Source organism: Pseudophryne corroboree, chromosome 4, assembly GCF_028390025.1.
Source record: "Pseudophryne corroboree isolate aPseCor3 chromosome 4, aPseCor3.hap2, whole genome shotgun sequence".
Lineage (NCBI taxonomy): Eukaryota > Metazoa > Chordata > Amphibia > Anura > Myobatrachidae > Pseudophryne > Pseudophryne corroboree.
The window spans coordinates 265,105,130-265,118,321 of record NC_086447.1 but is presented as its reverse complement, the minus strand read 5'-3'; the positions used below and the strand labels follow the sequence as shown (position 1 = coordinate 265,118,321).

Genomic DNA, 13,192 nt, shown 5'->3' with positions numbered 1-13,192 from the left:
GGCTATGAACTATCTCGCACTTAATTTATACCACATAACATTATATATGTATATAGAATATGTTAGCTCAAATGCTTTCAATCCTTGTAGATTGCACAGGTTTATAGGATAATGAAGTACAGGTGTTTTATGTGGTATAAATGAAGTGCGAGATAGTTCATAGCCACACCCCCTGACGAAGTCCATTGACGAAACGCGTTGGGCGTGGCCTGTGGAGCTGGTGACAGACTGTCATAACCTGGTCTTGGTCCCGGTGAAAGAAGGATTAATTGCCCGTGATTCCTAACAGAGAGACGGAGGATCGGTTATGGGAGAGAGCGGTTCCGGGGCTCGATTGCTATATGGAGGACGGAACGCACCATTTTAAACTGAGATGTATGTGAGCATTTGTTTTTAATAAATGGAATTGTAAACCTTTTACTTACACCTGCGCCCTCCATTCTTCTTTCGATATATATTTGAGAGGCGCCAGTCAAATACTGTGCTGCGGGGCGTAGTGTGGCCACCATCTACAGTTAATACAGGATGGACATAATCCCTGCTCCATCACCTCCCTCCCCACAGCCCTTTTCCATCTGCCTCCAGGGCCCTACTCCTCCCTGCACCCAGCTACAATACCTACAGTGTGTGGCTAGTTACTGTGATGCACCCCCCCTCCCCCCCCATTCTGAGACCAGCCCTACACCTTTCACACCTCCCATGTCACATGTTCCTCACCTCTTCCCCCTCAGCTCCCCAATGTCCTCCCACCCCCTGACCTCACAGCACACCCTGACCTCCCCCCATTTTCTACTGGATCCAGCTGAAAATGTACCCTGTAAAGTCTCATTAATTTCCATGCACAGCCTCAGCCAGGGTGTGAGCTATGAGTGGATCCTGTCTCTTCATCCTCTATATAGTCACTCACATGTTACAGTTATATTTTTGGGGCCTATTTATTATACACATTTTGTGAGAAAACAGCCAAAAAAATCGAGATACCCTTAAAATGTAAGTATCCCCTGAAAGTATTCCAGATATCACTTTCCCTGTTTCCGATCTCCATCATCAGCTAGGTGGTGTGGCGGGTTAAGTCCATCTGCTCTTGAGGGGTGACATTCAGGGATTTAGGAGCACCAAAATGCAATTATAGCTTGCCCCCCTCAACCAAAAAGGTTGTGGCACCCCTGATGGCATAATTATAATTAAGCCTGCCAGTGAGCTGCGCCCTGGAGGCGCAAGGCACAGTGAGTGTGTCCAAGGATCTGGCTACCATTCCTCTGGGTATGCACCACCTCCGCACAGCTAGTCACTGGAGGATACTTTTGGTGGGAGCATTAAATAAGAAACTCACAGTCCAGACTTAGTGGCATGGAGGTTGCTGAGGGAATACTGAGCCTCTCTCACTTTGGCAATGCATGGTGGAGGGGAAACACATGCCGCTGACTAGAGATGTATTGATAGCAATGGCAGGCTATATTAGAATTGTGCCTACTAACCACACCCAAGCTGTTTCATATGAAAGATTAGTGATTCAATCGTGACTTCAAAAGAGGGACAGGGACTGTATTACCTACTGTCCAGCTGTGTATACAAGCTGTATATTCTAGGCAGCAAAGTCCCATATAAAATGGGTCCATCTGTGCTTCGTCTATACCCTTTAGTAGTGTTCAACATCTCTTTTAACAGCTACAAATTAGCAATGAACACGGCTTAAATACCATGCTTTGTTCCTGAAGGTGCCTATTATCTGCTAAAGTACTGTATCCTACAAATATGCCTTTTAACACATCTTGGAAAAGCCACAACATGAAACAGGATGGGAGTCACTGTGCTATGTTTTAACACTTTAATAAAGTCTTCCAATAAAATACATAGAGCTTACTCTACTACTTATCACTGTTATACAACCCCTATAACTGGCACCTACAGGGGTCTGGTGGGCCAGTAGCACCAATACGAGTAATAGAGTGTAAGCGTAAATCCAAGGCAAAGCTGTAAGAGCTTCTCACCAGAAAAGGTCTATTCGAGTATACATTATTATATCTGTATTAAAACATAGCACTGTGGCTCCCATCTTTTTTCATATTGTGGCTTCTTTAAGACGGGATGTAGTTATGTGACCGGCAATCAGGAGACCGACGGTCACATAACCTCCCGCTACATCCAGACCCCTCACAATCCTGACGGTCGGCATGCCGACCAACAGGGACTTTTCCCACTCGTAGGTGTCCGCGACACCCATAAAGTAGGAATAGAGCCCATGGCGACCGTAGGTCGCCACCGAGCCTGCAGCGTGGCGAGCGCAGTGAGTCCGCAAGGGGCTTGCTGCACTCGCCACCCCCCACGGGATTCCGCTGCCGGGATCCCGGCATCGGTATGCTGCCGCCGGTCACGCATACCACACCCCTTTAAGACGTGTCAAAATATTGTGATGAATAAAACGGGAGTCATGAAACAAATAGCAGCTGTATAGTTACACATGCAGTTTCAGTTACACATATTTCACATAACTCTCCCAGTCAATAACATTAAATAAAAAAGTAATAAAAGAAAAATTAATCTACCACACCCAAGTTTCCATGATACAGATCAACATGGTTAGAACATTACATATAAAAATCTATGACAACTAAGATATAATCAATTTGGGGCATTACAAGAATAAAAATAAGTATCCTTGGCCTAAATGCTATTAGTTTTTAAGCAAATGGTCTAGTATATCAGGGGGATAAAAAGTTTCCTTGCCAAATTTCAGTCACTAACGGTGCAAGATATCTAATGAACCCAGCTGTTTGTGTTAGAACTCTGCTGATTTACTGCACATTGGTCAGAGATCTCAGAGGTGCAACTTTACAGTATATAAACCATTGCATATATAGCACCTTGAGTCCTATTGGAGAAAGAGTACTAAATAACATGTTATATACATTTTTTTTTTTTAGAACATACAACACAGTTCCCCAATTGAACAGCAGGGGGTAGTATGAGAGAGTAAAAGACCCTGTTAGTTGCTGCTTACTTGTTCTGTCTGTGCATGGCTCTTCTGTGCTCTGGCCCAGTGCAGTGATCCAACGTGCTCGGTCACTTCTGTAAGACACATTTCTGATGAATAAATTATTCACATCATGACTACAACCTTATCAGAACAGGAATAAACAAAAAAAACAAGATGGGATCATAAATAACACATCCTAACACATAATCATTGCTAGACAGGTATAGCAAGTAAATACCTTAAAGCGGGCATGTCAAACTCGTGGCCCTCCAGCTGTTGTGAAACAACAAGTCCCAGCATGCTTTGCCAGCATACCCTCCACTGATTAGCTGGTAAAGCATGCTGGGACTTGTAGTTTCACAACAGGTGGATGACCATGAGTTTGACATGTCTGCCTTAAAGCAATGCTTAGTGGAACAGCTATTACAGTAAATAACTGAACACGCAGCATTCCAAAATAGCACAAACTGGTTAAACAAATGCATGACCATAATACTTATCTGAAAATGAAATGAAATACAATGTACTGGAACTTTAAAAGGATAAACTGGAATGGAATAATACAGACCAGTGGCGTAACTAGAAATTTTTGTCCCCCAAGCCAAAAAATTATTCGGGAGGCCAGTTAGGAGGAGATTACAGTAGTCCAGTCTGGAAATAATCAGTGAGTGAATAATGATCTTAGTGGCATCCTGGGTGAGAAAAGATCTCATCCTGGAAATGTTTTTGAGATGAAAATGACAGGTTTGTGAGAGGTGCTGAATGTGTGATTTGAAGGAGAGGGAGGAGTCAAGGATTACACCAAGACAGCGTACTTGGGGGCTAGAGGAGATAGTCGTGCCATCAATGGATAATGAGATTGTGGGAGGGGAGGTTGTGCAGGAGGGTGGGAAGATGATCAGCTCAGTCTTGACATGTTAATTTTAAGAAAGCGCTGGGACATCCAAGAAGAGATAGCAGAAAGACAGTTAGAGGTACGAGTGAGGAGAGGTAGATTTGACTGTCATCAGCATAGAGGTGATACTGGAAGTTAAAAGAACTAATGAGTTCACCTAAAGAGGACGTATAGAGAGAGAAAAGGAGAGGACCAAGAACAGAACATTGGGGGACACCAACAGTTAGTGGAAGTGGGGGCGAGGTAGCATCATGACAGGAGACAGAGAAGGAACGATCAGAGAGGTAGGAGGACAGCCAGAAGAGGGCAGTATCGCGTAGACCAAGAGAGTGAAGAATTTGCAGAAGGACAGGGTGGTCCACAGTGTCAAAAGCAGCAGAGAGGTCAAGAAGAACCCATCTTCACAAGCGAATCATTTCACCCTCAACTCCTGTGATTGCTTGTATGATCCTATCATTTAATCTCAATTTTAATTCTAAAAACCCTCATTGGTGCACAAGACGGCCATAACTGCTCCTTGCTGAGTGCATGGAACTAAATGCATACACTTTACATCCGTATTTAGTCACTAAGGGGCCTATTCATCATCAGGCTCTATTCAGCAACAAGAATGACACCCAGAGCATGAAACCACTGGCAACGAAAATGGAACCTAGAGCATGGCACCCCTGGCAATGAGAAGGTAATTTAAATGTGATTAGAAGCCTTACTGTGAGGCATAATGTGTCAGAGACATTGTGGTGTGTGGCATAATGTGTCAGGAGCATTGTGGTATGTGGCATAATGTATAACGGGCATTACGGTGTGTTGCATAATGTGTCCCAGGCATTACAGTGTGTGGCATAATGTATCACGGGCATTGCGGTTTGGCATAATGTATCAAGGGCATTACGGTATGTGGCATATTGTGTAATGGGTATTACGGTGTGTGGCAAAATGTGTAAGGGGCATTATGATGTGTGGTATAATGTGTAAGGGGCATTACGATGTGTGGTATAATGTGTCATGGGCATTATGGTGTGTGGTATAATGTGTAATGGGCATTGTAGTGTGTGGCATAATGTGTAAGGGGCATTACTATAAGGAGGAAAAATGACAAATAATGTAAGGGACATGAATCAGGATTTTTTTTCCTGTGGTGGCCAAAGTCTGGGCATGCAGGATACAAAACTGGGGTATACGTTAGTCTTTTCCTGCAATGCCTTGACCCTTGCCGTGAGGCCATGCCCCCTTTTTGAGGCACGCACACAGAATGTTTACTTTTCAAATGGCAATGGGGGGGGGGGTTATGCCACTGTAACGTAATAAGATATATAAAGCACACCAACCTTTATATGGAATAACAATTTACCATCTAGCTTATTCTATTTGGTTTTACATCTGGCATGTTGTTTAGCAGAAACAAATTCTATTTGTATTACACACTAAAAAAAGTAGAAAATAATATCCAGATATAACAAAAGAGAAAACAAGGCAAAAGAGAAAATTTATGTTGATTTCTTTTCAACAACCTGACAGATGAAAGAGAGGCCTAGAGTTGCAGGTAATTCTGCTGATCCAGTGCTCCAAATCCATACCTATCATTACTGTATTAGACTGAGCTGAGACACGTAACCACAGCAGGAACCTGCTGCCCAAGTACATTTCACATGTATAATATACAGTAGGTTATAATCATGTGGGAAGAAATATGAGGACAATGAAAACAAAAACCTGGGAAATATAGGAGCTGACATGGATACGGTTATACTATATAGACCTCAGATACTGTAGCAAGGGTTCTAGCTGGTAATCCCATCAAGACATGATATGAGGTTGTAACTCTGCAACACTTAGCATTTACTGACATTGTCATTGCAATCCTCCAGGACTATGGATCATCAGGGTTAAGTGTAGGAAGTGAGATGATGGAAAATGGATACATTTAGCAACCAATGGAAAAGCACAAGGCTCCATGAAATAAGATGCAGAAAGAGAAGCTGGATTTGTAGTGAAGGCTACAAAATGGATCCGGTATGAAATACCGGCAGACGGGATGCCGGCTGTCAGTATAGCGACAGCGGCATCCCATCTGCCGAAACCCTCATGGGCTCGCTATGCTAACCACGCTTCTGGCCAAGTGGGATCTTTGCTCGCCAAAGTTTCTATTCCCACTCGGTTGGTGGCGTGGACCCACCAAGAGAGTGGGAAATCTAGGTGGGTGTCGAGATTCTGGGCGCCGGTATAATGTCGGCTGTCGGGTTTTCGGTGTCAGTACAAAATAATTGCTGCTGGTTATCGATCATGTCATACACACAGGTATGCACCCCAAGGGGCATTTACCGCTGGATTTGCTCCCTAAATGCAAGCAAATAAAACCGCATTTACGTAACATATTCAGTCTCATCCCTAGATATTATCTATATAGTGCGGATGAAATTATGCAGAACAGTGCAGAGAGACTTTGTTAAAAAATCTAATGATTAATATTTCTCTGTCTTTCAAAGAGCACACAGCTTATATAGAAATGTTCACAGCAGTGGCGTAACTATCATGGAGGAGGATGCATATATAAGAGGATGCAATTGCTATGGGGCACCTACTGCACAGAGTCACACAGTACGCTCCCTAATAGATGGGCTGACAAGCTCACAGAAGGCTGAGCAGGGGGAAAATACGTCTCCCAGGGTCATTCAGGGGACATATTCATTGGTTTAGAGGCATTTGGGACAATGGAGCAGATGTATTAACCTGGATAAGGCATAAGGAAGTGATAATCCAGTGATAAGTGGAAGGTGATAAACGCACCAGTTTATCAGCTCCAATAAGTAAATTAATAGGAGCTGATTGGCTGGTGTGTTTATCACCTTGCACTTATCACTGCTTTATCAGTTCCTTATGCCGTCTCCAGGCTTAATACATCTGTCCCAATATTTGTCAGCCTGGAAGCACTTACCGCGACCAGGGGCTGCCAATCTGTGACCTGTGTGCCATGGCCAGCAAGGAAAAGGGATGTTTTTTTAATTCTTCCAGCAGTGTCCAGAACTGGCCCAGTGAGCAGCCTCAATCACTGAGGACCCCGCCCTCTACATGCAAGGGGATAACCCAGGATGAATACGACTATGGGCGGATTATACCAGAGTTGGTGTCGGGGTGCGAAAGCAGTGGCCCATGTCCCCAAGCCACTGCACTAATCGGGGCTGACTAAGGCAATTAGGGACCAGTCACCACGACATTGCGGTTCAACTTCCTGCTTTTCACTTCCATCCCGAATCACCCCCTTGATGTGAGCTGCTATAACCATCCCTTCCATCCTCCCCAATGTGAGAGCAACTGTAGCAAGTCTCCAGCTCCCCAACCCGCAGTTTGCACTCCAACTCCCACATTAGGCACTGCTGTAGCCAACCCCCAACCCCCAGTAGTGTGCCCCGCTGTAGCCAGTCTCCAGTCATCCCCTAGAGCAGCGGTTCCCAAACTTTCTTGAATTATGGCAAACTAGAGTATCTGCACACCTAGGCCAATTGTTTTTTAATGCTATATTTAGAAAATAAGTAAATTGTACCTACCTGTCATACTTAGGTTCAGTTATGTGTTCGTGTATACACGTGTTATGACTGGCAGGCACTAGCACTGGTTGTGCCTACAACTTTGATCATAAATAATTTGATTTGGTCCTGGACCACCAGCCAAAGGCACCCCTGCAAGAGCCTCACGGCACACACAGATTGGGTAAAGGGGTGAACATTATAGGGCACTGGTTCCCAGTCTCAAACCCCCTTCCGCATAATGTGGTTCTCTGTAGCCAACCTCCAGCCACCCCCGTAGTGTGCACCCATGTAGCCAGTAACCACCTGTAGCGTGCACCCCTATAACCAGCCTCCATCCGCCCTCTCCGACACACTGCAGCTCACCCCGAGGTGGATTGGAGTACAGAACGGTAAGTGCACGGACCCATGCTCTACCCCTGTGTTTGTGTGTGTGTGTACCCTCCTACCCCCTTGTGTATGAAACAGTATTCACCACCTAACCCTGTACCCATCTATATCTGTGTGTATGAAACCCTGTACCCCCCCAACTCCTGTGTGTATGACAGCCTATACCCCCTAACCCCGTGTCTGACACACTGTACCCCCCGTGTATGACCGTGAACACCCCCTACTCCTCTATGAGACACCCTGTACCCCCCTACACCTCTGTGATATGTGTGATACCCGGTAACACCTGCCCCTGAATGTGACACCCTGTACCCCCCCACCCCTGTGTGATGTGTAAAACCCTTCCCCTGTGTGTGTTTGTGACAACTTGTACCCTCACTCTACCCATGTGTGCGTCACCCTGTGCACCCTCTTTGTAGAAGGGGGGGGCCTTTCAAAATTTTGCTATTGGGCCCAAAAAGTTCTATTTGTGTCCCTGGTTCACAGTAAGTATAAAGGGGGTAATTCAGAGTTGATCGAAGCAGCAAATTTGTTAGCAGTTGGGCAAAACCATGTGCACTGCAGGGGGGGGGGCAGATATAACATGTGCAGAGAGAGATAGATTTGGGTGGGGTATGTTCAAACTGAAATCTAAATTGCAGTGTAAAAATAAAGCAGCCAGTATTTACCCTGCACAGTAATAAAATACCCCACCCAAATCTAACTCTCTCTGCAAATGTTATATCTGCCCCCCCTGCAGTACACATGGGGGGTTATTCCGACCCGATTGCAGTGTGCTTTTGCTCGCACAGCTGCGACCGGGTCACTACTGCGCATGTGCGGGGGCTGTAATGCGCACGCACGTCGTTGCCCGGCGAGCAACAATGAAGGGAACGAAGAAAGCGATAGCAGCGGTGATCGCTTGAAGATAGACAGGCGGTGGGCGTTCCTGGGCGGCAACACATCGTTCGGACCCGTTTTCTGGGAGTGGTAAGAAAAACACAGGCGTGTTTGAAGAAACGCAGGCGTGTCCAGGGCGGGTGTTTGACGTAGGAGCCAGGACCGAACAGGCTGAAAACGTCACAGCTGGTAAGTATGTCTAGACCTACTTAGAAACTGCACAATTTTTTTTCCCATAGCAGGGCTGCACAAGCGAACAAAGCCTTGCTATGGGAAAAAACCCACCCCCATAGGCGGAGTATAGTTGATCGCAAGGGCCTCAAAAAGCAGCTACGTGCGATCAATTCGGAATGACCCCCATGGTTTTGCCCAACCGCTAACAAATTTGCTGCTTCGATTAACTCTGAATTACCCCCAAAGTTCGATAAGCACACCACTGAAGCATGTTCTATTTGTGAGCACTGTGATAGATAGCTACTTACAGGTTCTCAGTTCCAAGCAGCATCTCCACCTCCTCTCCAGCGTAATTACTATGGATGGTGAGTGTGAACAGGTAGCTTGCCGAACACTGCCGTGAATAGAGGATGGGTGTGTTATTTTTTAATGGAGAAGATGGCTCTTCACTGTCATACTGCTCAACATGCAGTTGGTCCAGCATTGAATAGTCTGTGACATTATAGCTCTCGTCACTGCAAGAACAGAAAGTTTAGTATATGAGTTAGGGTTTTACACTAGAACACGTATAAAACAGATATGAATGCACTAAATATAAGAGAGACATCTGTGGTTGCAGTTTAGCAGAGATCTTTAAATAGAGATTCTATTTTTTATAAAAAAAATAATAATAATAATAATAATAATCATAAATCACATTCAAATGCATGTCAGGAGGTATTTAAAATAATAGCATGAGTAAGATATTGTCATTAGCAAGCAATAACTTAAGCATGTGACAAATACATCAACTTCTTTGTCTCCAAACATTTCTGTGAAACCAAATCAATACACAACAGAGGCACACATAAGTTACAGTCCAGTAATAAAAAGGACTGCACTGAAAATTGTGTACAGTAAATTACAAATAAATGAGTTATTCCTTCACGCACATTTAAAATTTGATCTGGCAGTGCACAGACATTTGCGCGGCATGCACAATGGTAATATACAATAATAAACACATACAATATAGACTGTATGCACAATACACTGGATTTAAAGCAGCCCACACATCACTAATAAGGACAATTTCCCAAATCAATGAAAGTTTAAGCGAAGGTGATTGGCGCTATAAAAAAATAATAATGGATATTCCAATAATACAGTAATTACCTCAATAACCGGGAACATGTGTTTAAAAATATGGATTTTTTTAAATTTCATCTCAATAACAAAGATAAAACATACAGTCACATATTTCAAATAAATACAATGGACAAATTAAGGGGTGATCCCTCAGCCCCTCACCATACATGGGTGCTGCGGTGGGTTAATGCCAGCAGAGCAAAATGATCCCAGGCTAATTAGCTCAGCACCACTGCAGACAGTGGGAGTCTTATAGGCTGTAGATGAAAAAGTCCCCCCCAGGTGTAGGCAGGAAGCAGTCCGTGCAATGCATTTCGGGTTCCCATGAGGACAAATACTGTATAGTGCAGTTGTCACACTTGGCATGAAAATAAAATGCATGCTTGCGTATAAGGAACTGAGGATGTTATCTTGACAATTACTTTCTTTTGTTAAGGTTACTGGCCCTAACAGTAGAACTGGTGAAAGAGGATGACCAGGGGCCATATAGGGAGGTGGTTATTGTTGAGGAGGTCAGGAGAGAAGTGAATAAAGTGATAAAGGTAAAGATGTAAAAGACAATGTGGTTGCGGGTTTTGCAGGTAAGAATGCTATGTCTGAATTAGATTGTGGAGGAAATGGGGAGCCAGAGTAGAGGTTGGTGAGGAGTCATAAGTGTAGCAGCAAGGGAGGAAAACCAGCCATTCTGTAGCATTGACGATGGACTGATGCAGAATGCCAGGCAGGAGGTTGCTCCAGTATGTAAAGTGGGAGAAGATGAGAGTTTTGGTTGCATCAAGAGTGATAAAGTGGCAAGTTTGCCTAGGTGAAAAGGACCATTCGAATATGGATTTATTGTCATCAGCAAAAACAGAAACTAATTTGAGAAAGAGAGTAGATATGATAATTGAAGGAGAAAGCAGAATCAATGCTGACCAATATACCAGACATGAAAGATGATAATTGAAGGAGAAATCAGAATCAAAGCTGACCAATATACCAGACATGAAAGATGAAAAGTACGTTGTTGTTAATAGTGATAATAGAAAACAGGGGAAGATACCATCAAAGGCAAGTATTAAAGTATCAGTTTGGGTTTTGAGTATGTGGATGAGCAGTTAACAAGGTAGTAGTTGAATAAGAAGAGAACAATGGCCGACAATGTTTAACGAGGCAGAGACAATAGGGAGGATCATTATAGATAAGGGTCACTATGATTTAGCTGGAAGATGATCATTGGTCACATTCATGAGAGCAGCTTTGAAAGTCTTGAGTCCTGCAGAAAGTCAAGGAAGTAGTAGGTAAAGGGAAGATGAATAAGGTTGATGTATAAAGCCCATCCAGCAGTTTGCAGACATATAGGGTGCTATATAGATGCAAAGAGAGACCTGGTATATAGATATTTTATGAGCCTTGGTGATATGAGAGATTGTTTAAAAGAAGATGGGTAAATTTAAAGAGATTGGCAAGAAGTGGACAAGAGTTGTGGAGCAAAAAGACAAAAAACTGAGGTGGAATGAAGCTGAAGGGGCAAGGTTGAATAATGAGAGGAGAGGATAAACCTCAACCTTAGTTATACAGTAGGAAACAATTAACAGTGGACTGTGGAGTGAAAGAATTGGCTGTGGCAAACATCAGCTGTCAGAAGGATGTATCTAATAGGATATGATGACTGTGCTGGTCATGGGTGGCAGAGAAGGAAGCTGAAGCTGACAAAGAGGTACAGTATAAGGCAGTGGTTCCCAAACTCGGTTCTAAAGAAACACTAACAGTTCACGTTTTCCAGGTTACCGGACGGTGCACTGTGTATCACCAACTGTCACATGATGACCTCACAAACATGAACTGTTAGTCCTTATTGAGGACCGAGTTTTGGAACCACTGGTATAAGGTATTGGATGCCTGGCAGGAAATAATTTAAAACTGAGAGAGCAGGGCTGCATGAGTAGAGAATTCCATTAAGTTGTTGTAGTGAAAGCTCCATTTATAGCAATCAGACCTGCAGGAACATTTCTTTGGGTTCAGCATGATATACCGGCAGCTGGGATGTTGGGCGTCAGTATACCGACAGTGGCATCCCGGCCACCACTATGCCGGCAGCGGGGCGAGCGCTAGAAAGCCCCTTGCGGGCGCGCTGCACTCGCCATGCTGCTGGCATGGTGGCTCACTGCGCTCACCACAGGTTATATTCTCCCTCGATGGGGGTCGTGGACACCCACAGAGAGAGGATAACCTGTGTTGTCTGCATTTGTGGATTCCGGCGCCTGTATTGTGATCGCCGGGATCCCAACTGGTGATATGTTAACCGCTTCCCTATTTCTTTCTGCCTCCAGTACTAAGTATTGAAATGCTAGAAGCTGTGAAGGGTTGAGGTGAAAAAAAAGGTTACCACAGAAAGCCAAATTAGGACAGGACAGTTTGGAAATACAGATGTGTCCTCATACATCATTACTATAGACACACCAAACAGCCCTTTACAGTGCGCCAGGTGGGACTCTGCTAGTGTCGGGAGTCTTTTTTTGACAAAAAAATGTATCTTAGTTGCAATGAGCTGTGACTGGGATGTATCAGGAGACTGTGCTCATTCATTTGATATATGACACTTGTACATCTGTGTGCAACTGAGTCTCTGGATCTGTATGCAAAGTGCTACAATGTACAGTAGCAGTTTTTCTCCAAGTTCCGTTGTGCTCCGTATACAGACTCAGTCACACACAATATACAAGTGTCGCACATCAAATTAATCAGCATAGTCTCCAGGTGTATCCTAGTCACATCACATCGGACAGCAGCACACCCTGAGCCAGATTCTTGGAAACACAAGTATGAAAAGTAAAAATGGGGTAATGATATTAATGTGCAGATGAGACGTACACGTACAGTTGTAAAGCCATTGATTTGGCCAAAGAGACATAATAAACATATTATTGATTAATCTGCAATGTGTATAATTTAAATGGTTACATGATATGAGATAAGGTGCATAAACACGGTGCAATGTAACCATACGATTTTGACTATATAGTCAAAATCATAAGGAAAGTTAGTGCAAACCGCACAGTGGGGGTCATTCCGACCCGTTCACACGCAGCGTTTTTTCGCTGCGGTGCGAACGGGTGCGGAATGCGCATGCGCGGCGGCCTCTGTGCGCGACGTTGCCCGGTGACAGAGGTCGCCGGGTTACGTCACAGCTACTGACGGAAGCGGTCCCAGAGGCGACCGCTAAGAAGACTGACAGGAAGGAGG

At 44.3% G+C, this 13,192-nt stretch overlaps 2 protein-coding genes across 3 annotated transcripts in view; one reads left to right on the top strand and one right to left on the bottom strand.

Moving 5' to 3' along the window:
* ARHGEF26 (Rho guanine nucleotide exchange factor 26) overlaps positions 1-13,192 on the bottom strand; it is a 269,992-nt gene that overhangs the window by 10,904 nt on the left and 245,896 nt on the right. For both annotated transcript variants that reach the window (XM_063916107.1, XM_063916106.1), the window contains exons 12-13: positions 9,148-9,354; positions 3,002-3,069 (exon numbers count right to left, since the gene is read on the bottom strand). In XM_063916107.1, coding sequence (XP_063772177.1) covers positions 3,002-3,069; positions 9,148-9,354 — 275 coding nt within the window. The remainder of the gene's footprint in view (positions 1-3,001; positions 3,070-9,147; positions 9,355-13,192) is intronic.
* DHX36 (DEAH-box helicase 36) overlaps positions 1-13,192 on the top strand; it is a 290,388-nt gene that overhangs the window by 258,753 nt on the left and 18,443 nt on the right. The gene's annotated exons all lie outside the window — the stretch shown is intronic.